The 14,659-nt window shown below is 47.0% G+C and overlaps 7 protein-coding genes and 1 long non-coding RNA gene across 9 annotated transcripts; 5 read left to right on the plus strand and 3 right to left on the minus strand.

Annotated features, from left to right (window-relative positions):
• On the minus strand, positions 1-1,564 carry LOC136187710 (uncharacterized). The gene is made up of 2 exons (XR_010669954.1): positions 1,257-1,564; positions 1-1,196 (listed from the first exon to the last, which is right to left on the minus strand). It is a non-coding gene; the product is annotated as an uncharacterized lncRNA (long non-coding RNA).
• On the plus strand, positions 33-2,529 carry LOC136187705 (T-box transcription factor TBX20-like; the record flags this gene model as incomplete). Its single annotated transcript, XM_065975367.1, is given in 6 exon segments — positions 33-375; positions 485-752; positions 837-986; positions 1,083-1,153; positions 1,318-1,529; positions 1,711-2,529. Coding segments are annotated over 6 exon segments (1,511 nt in total), but the record flags the coding sequence as incomplete, so codon positions are not given.
• A 739-nt stretch (positions 2,530-3,268) lies between these two features.
• LOC136187704 (vacuolar protein sorting-associated protein 33A-like) lies at positions 3,269-6,031 on the plus strand. The gene is made up of 17 exons (XM_065975366.1): positions 3,269-3,406; positions 3,463-3,528; positions 3,590-3,714; positions 3,763-3,847; positions 3,892-3,996; positions 4,046-4,162; positions 4,211-4,385; positions 4,438-4,637; positions 4,690-4,780; positions 4,829-4,903; positions 4,960-5,039; positions 5,090-5,176; positions 5,227-5,358; positions 5,410-5,511; positions 5,567-5,636; positions 5,693-5,812; positions 5,872-6,031. Exons 1-17 carry the CDS (start codon positions 3,299-3,301, stop codon positions 5,973-5,975), a joined length of 1,842 nt encoding a protein of 613 aa, XP_065831438.1. The 5' UTR covers positions 3,269-3,298; the 3' UTR covers positions 5,976-6,031.
• On the minus strand, positions 5,991-7,115 carry LOC136187708 (uncharacterized). Its single transcript, XM_065975371.1, has 6 exons — positions 6,942-7,115; positions 6,687-6,891; positions 6,585-6,641; positions 6,478-6,532; positions 6,226-6,412; positions 5,991-6,174 (listed from the first exon to the last, which is right to left on the minus strand). Exons 1-6 carry the CDS (start codon positions 7,095-7,097, stop codon positions 6,028-6,030), a joined length of 807 nt encoding a protein of 268 aa, XP_065831443.1. The 5' UTR covers positions 7,098-7,115; the 3' UTR covers positions 5,991-6,027.
• Positions 7,116-7,129: 14 nt separating this feature from the next.
• LOC136187707 (max-binding protein MNT-like) lies at positions 7,130-8,498 on the minus strand. Its single transcript, XM_065975370.1, has 5 exons — positions 8,239-8,498; positions 8,014-8,179; positions 7,909-7,953; positions 7,735-7,846; positions 7,130-7,673 (listed from the first exon to the last, which is right to left on the minus strand). The coding sequence occupies exons 1-5, from the start codon at positions 8,300-8,302 to the stop codon at positions 7,233-7,235; spliced, it is 828 nt and encodes a 275-aa protein (XP_065831442.1). The 5' UTR covers positions 8,303-8,498; the 3' UTR covers positions 7,130-7,232.
• LOC136187706 (uncharacterized) lies at positions 8,010-9,639 on the plus strand. Its single transcript, XM_065975369.1, has 2 exons — positions 8,010-8,472; positions 8,528-9,639. The coding sequence occupies exons 1-2, from the start codon at positions 8,270-8,272 to the stop codon at positions 9,540-9,542; spliced, it is 1,218 nt and encodes a 405-aa protein (XP_065831441.1). The 5' UTR covers positions 8,010-8,269; the 3' UTR covers positions 9,543-9,639.
• A 51-nt stretch (positions 9,640-9,690) lies between these two features.
• On the plus strand, positions 9,691-12,395 carry LOC136187597 (argininosuccinate lyase-like). 2 transcript variants are annotated; one of them, XM_065975225.1, is made up of 21 exons: positions 9,691-9,829; positions 9,883-9,969; positions 10,031-10,114; positions 10,168-10,224; positions 10,277-10,293; positions 10,343-10,423; positions 10,474-10,513; positions 10,585-10,622; positions 10,675-10,752; positions 10,808-10,860; positions 10,915-10,977; positions 11,030-11,072; positions 11,124-11,195; positions 11,254-11,338; positions 11,397-11,423; positions 11,476-11,508; positions 11,556-11,639; positions 11,692-11,772; positions 11,823-11,929; positions 11,983-12,201; positions 12,261-12,395. In XM_065975225.1, exons 1-20 carry the CDS (start codon positions 9,725-9,727, stop codon positions 12,110-12,112), a joined length of 1,365 nt encoding a protein of 454 aa, XP_065831297.1. In that variant the 5' UTR covers positions 9,691-9,724; the 3' UTR covers positions 12,113-12,201; positions 12,261-12,395. The 2 variants fall into 2 exon arrangements, with proteins under 2 accessions (XP_065831297.1, XP_065831299.1); XM_065975227.1 differs by lacking the exon at positions 12,261-12,395 and having other exon boundaries at positions 11,834-11,929; positions 11,983-12,123.
• On the plus strand, positions 12,221-14,656 carry LOC136187596 (uncharacterized). Its single transcript, XM_065975224.1, has 9 exons — positions 12,221-12,406; positions 12,455-12,589; positions 12,637-12,795; positions 12,844-13,002; positions 13,055-13,216; positions 13,272-13,436; positions 13,491-13,580; positions 13,640-13,727; positions 13,787-14,656. Exons 1-9 carry the CDS (start codon positions 12,316-12,318, stop codon positions 14,484-14,486), a joined length of 1,749 nt encoding a protein of 582 aa, XP_065831296.1. The 5' UTR covers positions 12,221-12,315; the 3' UTR covers positions 14,487-14,656.
• Positions 14,657-14,659: the final 3 nt, after the last annotated feature.

The following is a 14,659-nucleotide window of genomic DNA, read 5'->3' on the forward strand; positions in this document are numbered from 1 at the left end:
ACTTTCGTTTTCTTCCCCTCCCTCTCGCGCAGATTCTGGCTTTCCGTCTCTGCACGTCGGTTTACCGTCGCCCGACGATCGTCAGCTTCACGAAGCTGAAGCAGCGGCAGCGGCAGCGGCAGCCGCTGCTGCTGCTGCTGGAGACACGTCGTCGGACGACACAACGACTGCGGGAGGATCGTATGGAGGCGTTTTGCCTGTCGAGGGAATTCCGGATGCCTCTCATACCGCCGGCGGCGGCAGCAGCAGTAACGGCGCTCGCAGCAACAGTGGCAGCGCGTCGAACGATCGAATCAAAGTTCATCTGCACAATAAAGATCTTTGGGACAAATTCCACAAAGTTGGAACCGAAATGATCATCACGAAAGCCGGAAGGTGAGCAGTTCTATCGTACCCCGTGTTCGACTCTCTCTACTGTATCTCCTCCCTCCCCTCCCGTTTTTGTTTGTGGCGGCTCAATTGCGATTTACTTTCCCAAACTTAGACGAATGTTTCCCACGTTTAAAGTCACTATCTCGGGCCTCGATCCGAAGTTGAAATACATTCTCGTCATGGACGTCGTCCCCGCGGACGAAAATCGCTACAAATATCACAACTCCGAATGGATCGTGACGGGCAAAGCCGAGCCCCAAGTGCCCGGTCGACTCTACGTCCACGCCGACTCGCCGTGCACGGGACACCAGTGGATGCGTCAAATCGTCAGCTTCCAGAAGTTGAAGTTGACGAACAATCACATGGATCAATTCGGGCACGTAAGTGGAACTTTGACACGTCGCTGGCTCGCGAAAATCGGGGGAGAAGATGAACTAATCTAAGAGGGGGCGTTTCTTTGGCAGATCATTCTCAACTCCATGCACAAATATCAGCCTCGCGTGCACATCGTTCGCGTTCAGAACGGAATCTATCGAAGCGATTCGGCGTCCGTTAGCACGCACGTCTTTCCCGAAACGGCGTTCACTGCCGTCACCGCTTATCAGAACCAGCAGGTAAGCAGACGCTACTCAGCATGGAATCGAGGGCGTCGCGCGATCGTCTCTCTATCACCTGTTCGCTTCCGGCTCACGTTTCTCGCTCGCCTTTAGGTGACGCAGCTTAAAATCGAGCACAATCCTTTTGCTAAAGGCTTTCGAGGCTCCGAAACTGGCACGAGAAGGTACAGGGAGATGCACGCGCTATGCACGGGGCGAACTCAGGCCCTGTGTTTCGATTTCGTCTATCTGGTCACACCCCCCCTATCGATATCGAGTTTTGTTTACCTATGTTTAGTCAGACGGGAGTAGCTTTTCCTTTTGTTTACTCCTCTTTCTCTCTATTTAGCAGATCTGCCGGACTGCCGTCGCTCTCCACTGGCGGCGGTGGCGAATCGGGCGAACGCAAGTGGCGTCCGCATTATGCGCCTGCATTCGGATCGTACGGCACTTCGAGTGTCGGTGGCGGCGTCGGCGGCGGCAGCGATCACGAAAGTTCCGCCCTTTATTCTCCATCACCATCGCTGCCATTTCCGTCTCGCAACGCCTTTCTGCACAGAGGTAAGAAAACGATTTTCCCCTCGCTGCACTATTTTCCCCCCCGCGATCGTGACTCGTCTCGCGCGTGCCGCTATACAAAATCGCCTCCCTCCCTCCCTCCCTCCCTCCCTCCCTCCCTCCCTCGCCCCCCGTTAGGTCGTCAAATTTCGACCTCCACTTTTGCTTTGCGTTTTCCGCACAGGTGGCAGCAACGAAGACCTTTCGAAGCGTAGCGACGGTCACCACTACGGTCAACCGCAGGCTCCGCCGCCGCCGCCGCCGCCGTCGCACTCGCCTCCCTACCACAACCACATTCCCACCGGATTCGGCACTCCGTCTCAATCGTGGCCGCCGCAACCGCAGCCGACCAATCTAATGCCGGAAAGCGACGGGAAAATCGATGGGAGCTTCACCGATTATGCCAACACGCCTTTTTCAGCACCGGGAAGCGGTTATATGCCACGTCCCGGCCCCTCTGCTTTAGGCAGCTACATGGCCGTTATGCAGGCGGCTCAATATCCTCTTGGTATGCCGCCTCTGGCAACCAGTTTCGGTTCGCATCCTCAGCCCATGGCCAGTCCGTTTGCCGAGAGTGGAGCATATCCGCAGTCGAGTCAGGCTCCGCATGGCTTGTCGTGGCCGCAAGATTATGGGGGCTTCCATTTGTAGCTCCGGCGGCATCGGCTCTGACTTATTTACACATATATCTATCTATCTCTCTACAGTGTCTATCACTCTCTCTCTTCCTCTCTCTCTCTCTCTGTCACTCCAGTCATTCGCTGTTCTGCGTGGAGAAAGTCTATTTTACGGAAAATCGTGCTCCTGTTCTAGATTTTGTATACCTTTTTTTTTCTGGCGTATGATGACAAAACACCGTTTCTGTATACATTCGAATTTGCTTACCTCCCTTTTTTTGCTAGAATAGTTGCGTTTAGATCTTCATTTCTACAAAGAATTAGAAATTTTCTCTTTCTATCGTAAAAAGTGTCGTCAGCAAGTAAATACCAGTTTTTCTACATTAGTCTAAAGCTTCGATAATCGAGTATATTTCATGAGGCCATTCGGAGGAAAAGCAGACACGTCAGCCAAGCAATTCCCACTCGTCTCCATCACTTCCAAGCGCACAGCAAGCGGAACCCATTTCTCATCCTCATGCTGCCAAAACTCGGTCTCAAGTCGAGCGACACCAAGCGGCCCTTCGACGTAACAAGCCGATTTCCACCTCTTCCCCTCGACGTCATTAATTTCTTCGCGATATTTGTCAGAAGAATCAGTAGCGCTTCTCAAATCAAATCCACATATATAGGATCCTGATCCCAATGAATCGACGATTCTATCTTCCTCTTTCAGCTTCTCCCACAGACTCAATACTGCGCTGATTTTTTCGCCGACTTCCGTCATCGAGATTTTGTCTTCGGATACGTCGAAATATCTGACGAATTTTTTTCTCATTGCGTCGCAATCGGCTCCGCCCAGTTGCTCGAAATTGAATCCCCTTTTCGTCGTGCCACCGCCGCGCACGCTCGCGTAATTCATCCAAATTGCAATCCAAACGAGTCCGCCCGTGACGAGAAAGACAACGCGAACGATTCGCCACAAACCGCGTCTCAGAGTCGTCAAAGTCGAATCTTTTCCCGCTGGCGGCGACGTCGCGCTCGAATAAAGCCTCGTCAGAATAGGAAGAGACTTGGACGCAATAGGTCTCGCGTTCCTAAAGCATCTCAGAGTCGCAGGCAATCTTGAACGCAGATAAAAGAACGAAAGCATTCTTATACGGGACCGCTACTCAAATGGCAGTCGCTTCGCATCTATCGTCGGGCCGCATCGACGTCAGCATGATCCGAGACGCTGCAAGACGATTCTTCCTTGATCTGCTAGACAAGTGCGAAGGCACGAAGGTGAGGCGAGGCTTCTTTTGGGGAAACTGCCTTGGGTGCCAAGCCACAGTGTCTAGGCACTTGCATGGGACCAGTCGATGACGGGACCGTTTGGCTTGATTGCAGAATACTCCGTTCTAAAGGCAAGCTTTGCTCTGTCGACGCTTTGTGCCGTTTTTTTGGAAGCATTTGCGTTTTCTTTAGGAAAGGGGCGTGACGAAGATGACGATCATACAGCAAAATACGCCTCCAGCCGACACGGAACAGCACGTCATCTTTCTAGTCGGACCCAAAGTCGACGTGATGCAACATATTGCAGATTGCATACTGTAAAATTTTATAATTGGTCAAATAATAATTCGACAACTCGGGTTTAGGAGCGAAGAACGAAGAGCAAGAGGACGCGATTACAGTATCATATTCGTACCTCGCAGAACTCTGCTGTGCGATAGAAAATTAGAAGTAATTAGAAAAAATCCTAATAATCGACTAAAAATTTTTTACAGGAACTGGGAGTAAAAGGATCTTTTACTAATATTTTTGAATGTCCAATCGATGTCTATCCGGTCGACTCGGACGTCCTGTCAATGGAACTTCCTCTGGCATTTCGAGTGGCCACACACTTCTCGTGTATTTTCAATGGTTAAATAGTTTTTTTAGGAGTGCTATCTGGAGGGAGATCTCACGTCGATGTACTACGTAGCACGTTCTCTCATTTTTCTTCAATCTCTCTATGGCATTATTCCAAGAATCTATGGAAAAGGGCAATGTGCTAGGGTACTAGATATTATAATAATTGAATTTATCAATATGATTTCGCTGTAGCAAGTTGCTGATATAATGCTTCGCATGAGAAAAGAAATTGCGAGAGATTGTGAAATGGTTGCACCTGAATTCGATTCGGTCATTTTGCTCGATCGAAACGTCGATCTTCTGTCTCCTCTTCTAACGCAACTTACGTACGAAGGACTTCTTGACGAATTATTTGGAATTCAAAACGGTGCTGTTCCAAGAAAATGAGCCAATAAATCAAATTAATTATTTTATTATAGCTTCTATTAAGTTTTCTGCTGACAAGTTTTCTGACCAATCAGGAGGCAGAGGAGGGCAGCCACAGCAGCAGGAATCTTCCATGAAAACAATCAAGTTAAACTCTTCGGATGACCTATATGCGGAAATACGGGATTTGAACTTTTATGCCGTTGGTCCACTTCTCAATAGGAAAGCAAAACACATCAGAGAAGCATTTGAAGTAAAACGAATACCGGTTTAATTTGTTAAATAATCATTCTTGGTCGTCATAGGAACGACACGGGGCTAAAACGGTTGGACAGATCAAGCAATTTGTTAGCAAGTTGCCACACATTCAAGGCGCTAGATTATCTCTGTCCACATGTAAATACAGTAGCAGATTGGATGTGACAATTGAATTGGCGTGCTTAGATACGACGGTGACAGCGCTGCTTAAAGAGAAAATCGAAGCCTCAGAATTCATAGATCGAGTTTCTATGGAACAAGGTAAATGCCTATTTAATTATTTAAAATTTTTCGTTAATAAATTTTATTTATTCAAGATGTATTTCGGGCTGCTGACGTAGACAGAATACATCCGTTCGTCGAGCAGCTTCTCAACCAACATGCCCCACTGGCCGACGTATAAAAAAAGATGCAAAAGGTGAACACCTAATTGTATCTGCTCTTTAGGTGTTGAGACTGATCTGTGCCCAGTGCACCGCTTCGAATGGATTCAAGCAAAAAGTCTATGATTTTTACAGGAGAGAAATCATTCAGGTATAATGGTTAATCTTTGTATTCTTGTATGCCTAAATGTCTAATAATAGACATATGGCTTTGAACACGTGCGGACACTGGAAAGACTTGAGGAGGCGGGCCTGTTCAGACTCCACGGTCCCAAAGTCTATAACACAATCCGAAAAACGATGAGATTGACCGTGGAAGATATTAATGAACAGGTACAGTATGAAGAATCTATGGGGAATCTCACCGATAAATTTTGTTTGCAGAATCCAGATGATTTGTCTTACGTTCATTCTGGCTACGCACCACTGACTGCCAGACTGGTCCAATGCCTCACAAAACCAGAAAAGTGGCGGGGATTAGAAGAGGTCACTATATGTACCAAGCAACAATAATAATAATGATCATTAATTCTGTTACTAGATGTTGAAACTCGTTCCTGGTCCCACCATAGACGAACGTCAGAAATTGCATCCAGGCATTGAAAAACGACGTATGCATAATTCAGATCGCGCCTATTTGATTTCATCGTCTTCTCATCGTCAATAGAAGGAATTAGCCCTCCAAGTGGAACATATGACAATCCGCGCTTGATCCTAGTCGTATTTCTGGGCGGTTGCACGTTTGCCGAAATATCAGCATTGAGATTTTTGGCTCAGCAGGAAGAAGGTGAGACCTCAAAATCTCTTTGCTTTTGAATAGAAACACAAAGTCTTTTTTTCTATTAGGACAAACTGACTTTGTCATTGCTACAACGAAGCTGCTAAATGGAAAGACTCTTCTCGAAACGCTCATAGAACCGCCACCCAAGTCTCCCATGGAAACGCGCTGAACACGTGAGTTCTGTACCAATGGCTTTGTATTTCTCAATATATGCAGTTTAATTAATCACTGCTGTCTGCTGCTGAACTATTGCCTGATGCATTATCCGGATGGTGCATGCAAACAACAATAATGGTTATGAGTACAGCTAGGCATAAGGTAAGAACCAAGAGCACGAGAAGACGATGTTCCGCCCTCTCTATCATCTCCTAAAAATAAAAATGCGTGCCACCAGTGATTAGATGTAGAGAAAAACGTACTTTTGTTGCATACAGTGTAACCACCGGATCGTTGCCATGTAAGGCTGATGACGTTAGTTTAAAAATCGGGTCTTCTGTTGCGCTATCATTGCACTCTTTTATAGTCATGGGATGATCGTAAGATGAGGGCACATCAGGACTTCCACACTGTAGAAATTTGTTCGTTTTTTCTTCCTTGCGTATTCCGCTAAAATTTGATATAGATATATGTATGTATGTATGTATAACTAGCAGTGTAGTAGCTAAGCAAACCTTGGCGGAACCATACTGAGGTTGTAGTAAACTTCAAGAGAAAGGTCCCATTCACCTAATACTTATTTTATGAGCACGAGTTGTGCGAATTCAGCGTGCTCGTGTACCGCTTTTAGAATCCTTACTAATAATGCCAAAAACAAATCTGGTATATTTATCGATACCTAAAGGACAAATAGTATATTTTGCAGTGAGAGAGGAGATTTTACCAGAGCAGAAATCCAGCAGTATCAGCGTAGGCCCAGCGGGAGGCGCGGAAGCGTTCATAGCATTCCACGGCGTTGCGCACATGGATAAATGATGAAGAAGTCCATCAGACGGCGGTGAGAACTTGAACGTTTTCAACGTCGAATCTTTGTAAATGCAGAATTTTTTATTGGAATCGGTTAGGTCCCCGAGTTGACTGCTCCACGCCTAGGGGAACCACGTTGGCCAATGGAGCGATTCTCGTTTCGTTTTTTTACCTTGCTACCGTCGACGTCCTTCACCGTATCCGTATCGACGTTATACGACATGTAAGCATATAGATACAAAAGCCCAATGACAAAGGCATAGATGCTAGAGACGAAGAGAACGACAGGCGGCCGCGATTTCAACACACTGCACAAGTTCTTCGACATGACAAATACGGGGACGCGACACGTGACGCAAATAAATTATCGAGCTGATTTATTTTTTATTTCCCGCTGCAGAGTCATCATCATACATTATACACCTAAGAAGAAACTGCGACAAGACAAGTAAGATAAAGCTTACTATTGATTCGTTTCCACGTGTTGACCCAACTCAATTCGAATAGGGGGTAGGGATGACGACGACGACGAAGGAAGAGTAGAAGCAGCAGCTAAAACGACTGAACTCGTCGTCGACGACGACGAAGAAGAAGAAGGTTGGATATGAGAATGCCACTTAGTACTACCAGACAATGCCGCACTACAGGATGACACATAGGCAGCTGGTACTTCCACGTAGTGCACTTCTGTTGCACTAGGATCATCGGCTGGGACCAGGCTCACTGTTCCTCCACTTCCGTATTGTTCGATCCTCATCGTCACCGTTGCCTGGGAGAGAATTTTATCGACTTCTTCTGCGCCCATTTCGCTTCGCAACGATCTCAATTGTTCCTGTTTCATACGCTTCTGACGTCGAAGTTGATTCGCCTCCAGTTCGTATTCGCGATCTTTTCGCTTTAGTTCCTACGACGACGACGAGAAAAGATTCTCTCTAAAAATCTCAGGAAAGGACGACGTCTCTCACGTCAATGCAGCTTATAGCACCCTTCAAAACGGAAAGATTCGACGACTTTTTATCCCACATGCCGGGCAATTGCTGACGTAGCCCATCGAAACATAATTTCAAATGAGCCCGCCTTTTTATATAAGGAAAAAATATTCAATATTTTTTTCCTCTCCCCCTCCCCTCCCACCTCACCGATTCTTTTCGAGTTGATTATGAACTTCACGCGTAGCGCCAGCCCTAGAAACCGTCGTTAGGCCACGCTGCAAGCACGTGTTCTATTTCCCCTCCTGTTCCTACCCAACGACTCGACTGACGCGCTTGCTCCGACTCGGCGTCGTTGGCGTCGACGCCGTCGCCGCTGATGGCGTCGCCGGATCCAGTTTGCTCGCTTCGGAAAGCCCGATTTGTATATCGAGGCTCGGTGTTACCGACGAAACGCTGGCGGAGCGCTTCTTTTTCTTGTCTAAAATCGACGGTGAGATAGCGTTTTGGGGAGCAATGGGGTTCGATTCGCTTTCGCACGGTTTTCCTCGTCGCTATCCGTATCAACAAAATGTGCCGCTTCGAGAAGAGTATGAAGACTCATTCCCTTCTGGCGCGTCGAGAATGGCCACCGCCTCCTTCTCGCACTTCGACGCGCTCTCGAACGAAAAAACGATCGCTTGGCGCGCCGACACTCGGAATCGGTAAGGGAGGCGCGCTACGAAGTCGAGCACGTGGAAAACCACACTACGCTCTGCCCGAAGAATTGCGACAGTAGGGTAGAGCGAATGCCTCCTATACCCCGTGACCTATAATCGTCCAATTACAGCGAGGTGCGTACGCCCGTCCCACCTAAAATGGCTTCCGCTGCCCAAGAATCGAATCCTGGCGTTCTGATAGTGAGTTCTGACGACGGAGACGACGTCAAGTGGTCTAAGGAGATAGCCCATGAGATTAGAGCAAAAGGACGACGCGCCGTTCATCTTCAACCTCGTCCTCCCGCTTCCGAGGCTTCAGATCAGTCGGACACCGTTTCGTGGGGAGAAAATACATTCGTCGCCAGGAACAAGTCACTTGGGGACGATACGCTAACGGTGGTCGTTGTTCTATGTAGCAAAACCCTACTAGAAACGTATCCTAAGTACCCGGCATTGAGCGAAATTATTGGGAGTCTTTCAGACGTAAAAGATAAAATAATATTACCGGCCTTGAAAAACACCTCTTTGGAGGAATTTAGAAAGAGGATTCCTCAATGGAAATCGAAGAGAACTGTTGATGCTGATTTTGTAACCAGTGATGTCATAGTTGCCCAAGTTGAAAAAATTTGTAGAAAGTTAGAAGGCCAAGCCGGTGATAAAGAGGCAGCAGAGGCAGAAAAAGTAGAAAGAGTAGTCTCTCTTACTGCAGCAGAAAAGAGTGCCTCTGAACAGAAGTTCAAGTATGACATGTTTATATGTTTCAATGAGGATACTAAACCCTGGGTGAAAAAGTCATTGCTTCTGGAACTGGAAGGAAGTAATAGTATGAGAGCATGCATCCACTATCGGGATTTTCTGCCTGGCAAGCCAATTGTCACAAACATTATTGATTCAATCAAGAACAGCAGACACGTCATCTTTGTTGTGAGTAAGGGTTTTGAAAAGAGCGGATGGTGTCAATACGAGTTAGTATCAGCTTTGGCTCTTATTAACGGAATTGTGAAAAAGGAAAGAAGAGAAAAGAAAACTATCATTGGCATTCTAGCTGAAGGTGTAGAAGTTCCAGATGAACTAGTCGGTTCTACTGTGATATCAAAAGGTGAAGACTACTTTTGGCAAAAGTTGAAGGCAGCTTTGAAAAATTAAGTGGGCCATGCAGAGTGCCAGCCCCGGAAGTTGCAAATAAGGCGAGACTTTGTACATTTGTTTTTTATTCGTAAATACAGTACTTTTATACCCCTGGTCGCGTGACTCGCGTCCGCGCGGCGTGCGCTACATGTACGGCTTGAGGAATTCTTTCCACCTCCTCTTTTCTTCTCACGACAACCATGTCGTTGTGGGGTGGACGTTTTGACGGCAAACCAGCGCAAGTGATGCAAGCATTCAATTCTTCGTTCGAGCTGGACAAACGAATGCACGCCGAAGACATAAAGGTAAACGGAGGGCGGGGATCGAAAGGGAGCGAATCCATGGCAACTCCACCTAGGGAAGCCAAGTATATGCCAAAGCTTTGGGAAGAGTTGGAATCTTGACAGATGTCGAAGTGCAAACTATTGTGGAAGGGCTCGATCAGGTTATTTTTGAGCGGAAAATGATCGTTTCTCCTTTACGTCACTCCTTGCGCTCTTTCTAAGGTCTTAGCCGAATGGAACGATGGTCGATTCGACGCGAAAGGAACCGACGAGGACATTCACACGGCCAACGAACGACGTTTAAAAGTGACGTCACGTCAATGTGTGAAAAAGAGCCGTCTAATTGGATTTCGTGACAGGAATTGGTCGGTTCGGTGGCGGGAAAACTGCATACGGGACGGAGTCGAAATGATCAGGTATAGAGCACCCACGATTTATTTTTAGCTCTGACAGTTTTGTTATTTCCAGGTGGCAACTGATATGAGGTGAATTTTCCTGATTCTAGTATTCGTTTGAGATGTTTCCTCTTGTTAGGTTGTGGTTGCGTGATTCTATTGACAAGTTGTGCGATCTTCTTTGTGACCTGGTCAAGATCCTCCTTAATCGAGCAGAACAGCAAGTTAAACTTGAATAACAATACATAATAATAATAGGAGTTTCCATAGGGAAATTGATGTACTAATGCCCGGCTATACTCACATGCAGGTACTGTACAAGTATTCATATGAGGGTCATCTCTCTCTCTCTCTCTATGTATATTTATTTTTGTTGCAAAGAGGGCTCAAGTAGTCAGATGGAGCCATTGGCTCTTGAGGTTTTCCTTCTTTAGTTTTAGTGGCCTGATGCTTAGTCTTAGTTGCTCATAGTCACGCTTCAAATTTGGCTGGCGATCTCGCCAAGCTAAGAGCACTTCGCAGCACAATCAATGTTCTGCCTCTTGGCAGGTGAAATCGCCCACTAATTAATTGCCTTTGAGTATAATCAACTGTTGATATCTAGTGGTGCCATTGCTGGAAATCCTTTTGGAGTTGACAGGGAATGGATTGCTCAAGGTTACATTATTTCAGGTCATAAGGTAGTACATAAAAAATGTTCTCTCCTCAAAGAGCTTGGCTTTCAAGAAGTAACAGTAAACAGCATGGCAAGCACAGGCGACAGGGACTTTGTTGGTATGATTTGGGGCTCACAGGTGATGCTACATTGCAACTCTCCTAAACACAGCTGACTTTCTCTACTGGGCTACTCTGACAATGATTCATCTTAGGTAAGCGCGTAATTTACGTAAGTTAGTGTCTATAGTATTGTTCACTGTTAGCAAACTTTCTGAAGATCTTATAATATTTAGTACAAAAGAGTTTGCTTTTGTGCAGTTATCTGACGCCTACAGGTATGTTACCGTCCATCAAAGAAACAACCAGGTACGGCAACGCGTTGTCTGATTTTAGTACAGGCAGTAGCCTGATGCCTCAAAAAAAGAACCCAGACAGCCTCGAATTAATTCGAGGAAAAACGGGAACGATATTTGGAAACGTAAAAAAGAAATCTTCTCTTTCTCTCGCTGCTCTATAAACGCGTTTTTTTTTTGTAGTGCACAGGTTTTCTCTGCACACTCAAGGTATTCGTTTCCTAAACGAGTTTCCTTTGGCGCTCATCGCGCTGACGTCTAGGGACTGCCTTCCACATATAACAAAGACCTTCAAGTGCGAGTCTATTTGAGACTTGGCTGCTTTCTCAGTCGTGTTTACAGGAAGACAAACAGGCCATGTTTAGCACCTACGACACCGTTTCGGCAGTGCTGAAAATATCAGCTGGCGTTCTGTCAACTCTAAAGGTGACACGGCTCTAATGTCCTATCATGGGGAAATAATTTTTGGAGAGTACAGATTCGTCGAGACAGAATGGAGAGTGCGCTTAGCGAGGACATGCTAGCCACTGATTTGGCCTATTATCTTGTTCGTAAAGGGGTATGGTAAAAGAAACAGGCGAAGAAGGGAGTGATCGTGTGTATTTTTAGGTGCCTTTTAGGGATGCTCACGACTTGGCGGGTCAAGTCGTTGCTAAATCTGAAAAACTGAATTGCCCTTTGTCTCATCTCACATTGGATCAGATGCACGAAATAAGGTTAGGAGAATGCCGGAGGAAGTGAAACAAAACGGTAGAGTCCGGTCGTTTAGTTCCGTTTTTGATGTCGATGTCCATTCCGTGTGGGACTACGAAAACAGCGCGGAGCAGTATCGCAGTGCAGGCGGGACGAGCAAAGAGGCCGTGCTCGTCCAAATAGAGAAATTGAAAACGTCTCTTTAAGGAGAAAATAGATTCATTTATGTTTATGAAAGCCAGCTGCGTTTCGCTTCCGCATTCTTTCGGCGTCACTAAACAAGACACCCGATGACGTAGGGCAATTGTTACTGCTTCACTTTTCTCCTCCATCAGAACGGTTCCCGGTCATTAGGCTCGGCGTCAGCTATCGCCAGTCGATCTAAAGAAGACCCACGGGGAAGCGAACGATGGCAGAGACGACCACGTCCGCGTTCGAACGACTCGCGCCTTGGACTCTTCTCCTGTGCCTCCTATTCGCCAACCTATCCGTCAGCGAAGGTTTGCGAGACAAAGAAAAGGGCCGTAGCGAGCGTCCCCTCGTGCTAGATTGCGCCTGGACGTTCATCCGCTGTACAAACGCGACGCCGTCCGTTCCTCAAGAGAAACGCCTTTGTTCCTGTGACGACTCGCCGTCAGCGTCGCCGTCGGCAAACGGAAGTTTTTGCTATCGACAAAGCAACTGTAATTTGTAAAAGTTTCGCAACGAATCATCCTATGTCGTTTGATAGCCGCCTGGTCGACGTGGGAACCCTGGTCGCTTTGGGGCCCTGTCTGCGTCCAAGGAGCGTCGAACGTCAGTCAGACGCGACAACGCGTGAGATCCTGCTCGCCGTGCAGCGACTGCTCAGGAAGCGATATCGATGTACAAGCGAGACAAAATTGCTGCCGTGAGCGGATATTCTGTAGAGAGAAAAAAACGCGTAAACTTCGTGTAGCGATTGACGGCAACTGGGGCCAATGGAGCGCGTGGCTTGCGTCGGCGACTTGCGGCAACGTTACGCGTCAACGCTTTCGACAGTGCGACAGTCACGCGTGCGGTGGAAAACCCTGCGACGGCGACTTCTTCGAGACGAATACGTCGTATTCGTGCTGTCGTAAGGAAGACAGAGAGGCGTCGTTTTGATTTTTTTCTAGCGAGTCTTATAGCGACAGACGGCACGTGGGGCGCGTGGACGTTTCACGCGTGGACGCCTTCGTGCGGCCGCGCCGTTCGAGTCAAGACGAGAGCATGCGAAGGAGCCGTATGCGGCGGCGTAAATCACTGCGAGGGAGATAAAGACGAGAGCGAATTCGATACGATCTGCTGTCGTAAGAATTTCGACGCCCTGTTCATGATGCGTATAGCGTGGCTTTTGATCTCCAGCTGTGAACGGTGGCTGGTCCGTTGTGGCCGTCGGAAATTGGTCGTCAGAATGCGGCAACATATCTAGAATAGTAAAGCGAAATTGCACGAATCCGCCTCCCAACGAATGCGGTAAAGATTGCAAGGGGAGTAGCGTGTACCTAGAAGAAAGAATCACGCCGTGCCGTAAGTTGTCCTGCATAATCATTCATTTCGTATCTTCTACTGTATAACCCATAGCAACAACGCCAATGCCGTCAACGGCTGCTTCAACTCCTGTTTTATTGTTTAGTCCGAGTAGTGGTGCTCGTGGATCGATTTCTCACCTTCGTAAGTTTATATGTGTTCTTTGACGAGGCTACATGGTTATGAAGTCTTGTGTTTTTCAGATCCTGCTATTGTTGCCTCTCTGATTGCAGTTCCTGTGATTCTTTCAATTCCTTTCTTTATCTGGGTCGTCGTTCTCGTACAAAAACGGTGAGCAGGACCGAAGGTAGTTGCTTTGAGCGGTCCAAGACACCCTCCTCTTCTCTTAGAAATCAACCGCGTCCAAGGAAACATCGCGGCAAAATTCACGCGACTAGAGCGGTAAGCGTACGAGGATCCTTTCGAAAGATTGTGTCTCGGCTTCGACCCAAAACGCCACGCGAAACAAACAACGAAATCTACGAGGAATCGAATCAGGTTCCAATGAATACGTTTAGTTCTCACATGACGCTCGGCAATCCGGCGTACATCTTTGGAGAACCCCCTAAGCAAGGGCTTCAAAATATGAGAACCCCAACTCCGATTCAAGTATCGCCATCCCCAGCACCCCCAAGTAGTCATTATGTTGTAGAGGATGAATCAACGCAGCCCTACTATCATGACGTAGAAGATCACAAAGACAGCAGTGATGATACGCATTCGAATGCGACAGTGTACGAGACATTGTCAAAGTATGACCAGAAGCAGTTGCGTTATCCAAACCATGTAGCAACAATGCCTCTTGCTGGTGCGAACGCGAGTCCCGTAGTGGAATCTATTAAGTATGCTAGTATGAATTCAAGACCATCGCTTGATGGATCAATTGCTTCATCAGGACACAGTGAGAATGCGCTGTTGCCTAGCAACGCTGCAAGAGGCACTAACGTTTCTAATCCTCTTTTCAAAATTGAAATTGGTAGTCAAGAGAATGAGGAGGGCAGAAATTTGACGGGCTATGAACAATGCATAGACCATCGGAAAATCGCATAGATAAAATTTCACAGGCAGAACATCAGTCTGGCGAAGGCAGAAATTCAACGATTGGCTACGAAAAAATGTACAGACCCTCTGACAGCCACATAGCTAAAATGCAAGCGCATTGAGTAAAAATAGTGATTAGAATCGTTTAATTAATTGAAAATTTAAGCGCAGACATAGAATAT

Source organism: Oscarella lobularis, chromosome 5 (genome assembly GCF_947507565.1).
Source record: "Oscarella lobularis chromosome 5, ooOscLobu1.1, whole genome shotgun sequence".
Classification (NCBI taxonomy): Eukaryota; Metazoa; Porifera; class Homoscleromorpha; order Homosclerophorida; family Oscarellidae; genus Oscarella; species Oscarella lobularis.

Excerpts from the sequence above, each read along its gene's own strand:
- LOC136187704 (XM_065975366.1), top strand. The coding sequence starts at position 3,299 with ATGGCAGTCGCTTCGCATCTATCGTCGGGCCGCATCGACGTCAGCATG. Across the intron at positions 4,781-4,828 it reads TAGATTATCTCTGTCCACAT|ATACGACGGTGACAGCGCTG; the intron begins GTAAATACAGTA and ends TGGCGTGCTTAG. Across the intron at positions 5,813-5,871 it reads TTTGGCTCAGCAGGAAGAAG|GACAAACTGACTTTGTCATT; the intron begins GTGAGACCTCAA and ends TTTTTCTATTAG.
- LOC136187708 (XM_065975371.1), bottom strand. The coding sequence starts at position 7,097 with ATGTCGAAGAACTTGTGCAGTGTGTTGAAATCGCGGCCGCCTGTCGTT. Across the intron at positions 6,533-6,584 it reads TAGTAAGGATTCTAAAAGCG|GTGAATGGGACCTTTCTCTT; the intron begins GTACACGAGCAC and ends AATAAGTATTAG. Across the intron at positions 6,175-6,225 it reads TTACACTGTATGCAACAAAA|GAGATGATAGAGAGGGCGGA; the intron begins GTACGTTTTTCT and ends TTTTATTTTTAG.
- LOC136187706 (XM_065975369.1), top strand. The coding sequence starts at position 8,270 with ATGTGCCGCTTCGAGAAGAGTATGAAGACTCATTCCCTTCTGGCGCGT. Across the intron at positions 8,473-8,527 it reads CTGCCCGAAGAATTGCGACA|CGAGGTGCGTACGCCCGTCC; the intron begins GTAGGGTAGAGC and ends GTCCAATTACAG.
- LOC136187707 (XM_065975370.1), bottom strand. The coding sequence starts at position 8,302 with ATGAGTCTTCATACTCTTCTCGAAGCGGCACATTTTGTTGATACGGAT. Across the intron at positions 7,954-8,013 it reads CGCGTCAGTCGAGTCGTTGG|GGCTGGCGCTACGCGTGAAG; the intron begins GTAGGAACAGGA and ends GACGGTTTCTAG. Across the intron at positions 7,847-7,908 it reads AATCAACTCGAAAAGAATCG|GCGGGCTCATTTGAAATTAT; the intron begins GTGAGGTGGGAG and ends TTATATAAAAAG.
- LOC136187597 (XM_065975225.1), top strand. The coding sequence starts at position 9,725 with ATGTCGTTGTGGGGTGGACGTTTTGACGGCAAACCAGCGCAAGTGATG. Across the intron at positions 9,830-9,882 it reads TGCACGCCGAAGACATAAAG|GGAAGCCAAGTATATGCCAA; the intron begins GTAAACGGAGGG and ends AACTCCACCTAG. Across the intron at positions 11,640-11,691 it reads GCGTTCTGTCAACTCTAAAG|ATTCGTCGAGACAGAATGGA; the intron begins GTGACACGGCTC and ends TGGAGAGTACAG.
- LOC136187596 (XM_065975224.1), top strand. The coding sequence starts at position 12,316 with ATGGCAGAGACGACCACGTCCGCGTTCGAACGACTCGCGCCTTGGACT. Across the intron at positions 13,217-13,271 it reads ATTCGATACGATCTGCTGTC|CTGTGAACGGTGGCTGGTCC; the intron begins GTAAGAATTTCG and ends TTTGATCTCCAG. Across the intron at positions 13,437-13,490 it reads AGAAAGAATCACGCCGTGCC|CAACAACGCCAATGCCGTCA; the intron begins GTAAGTTGTCCT and ends TATAACCCATAG.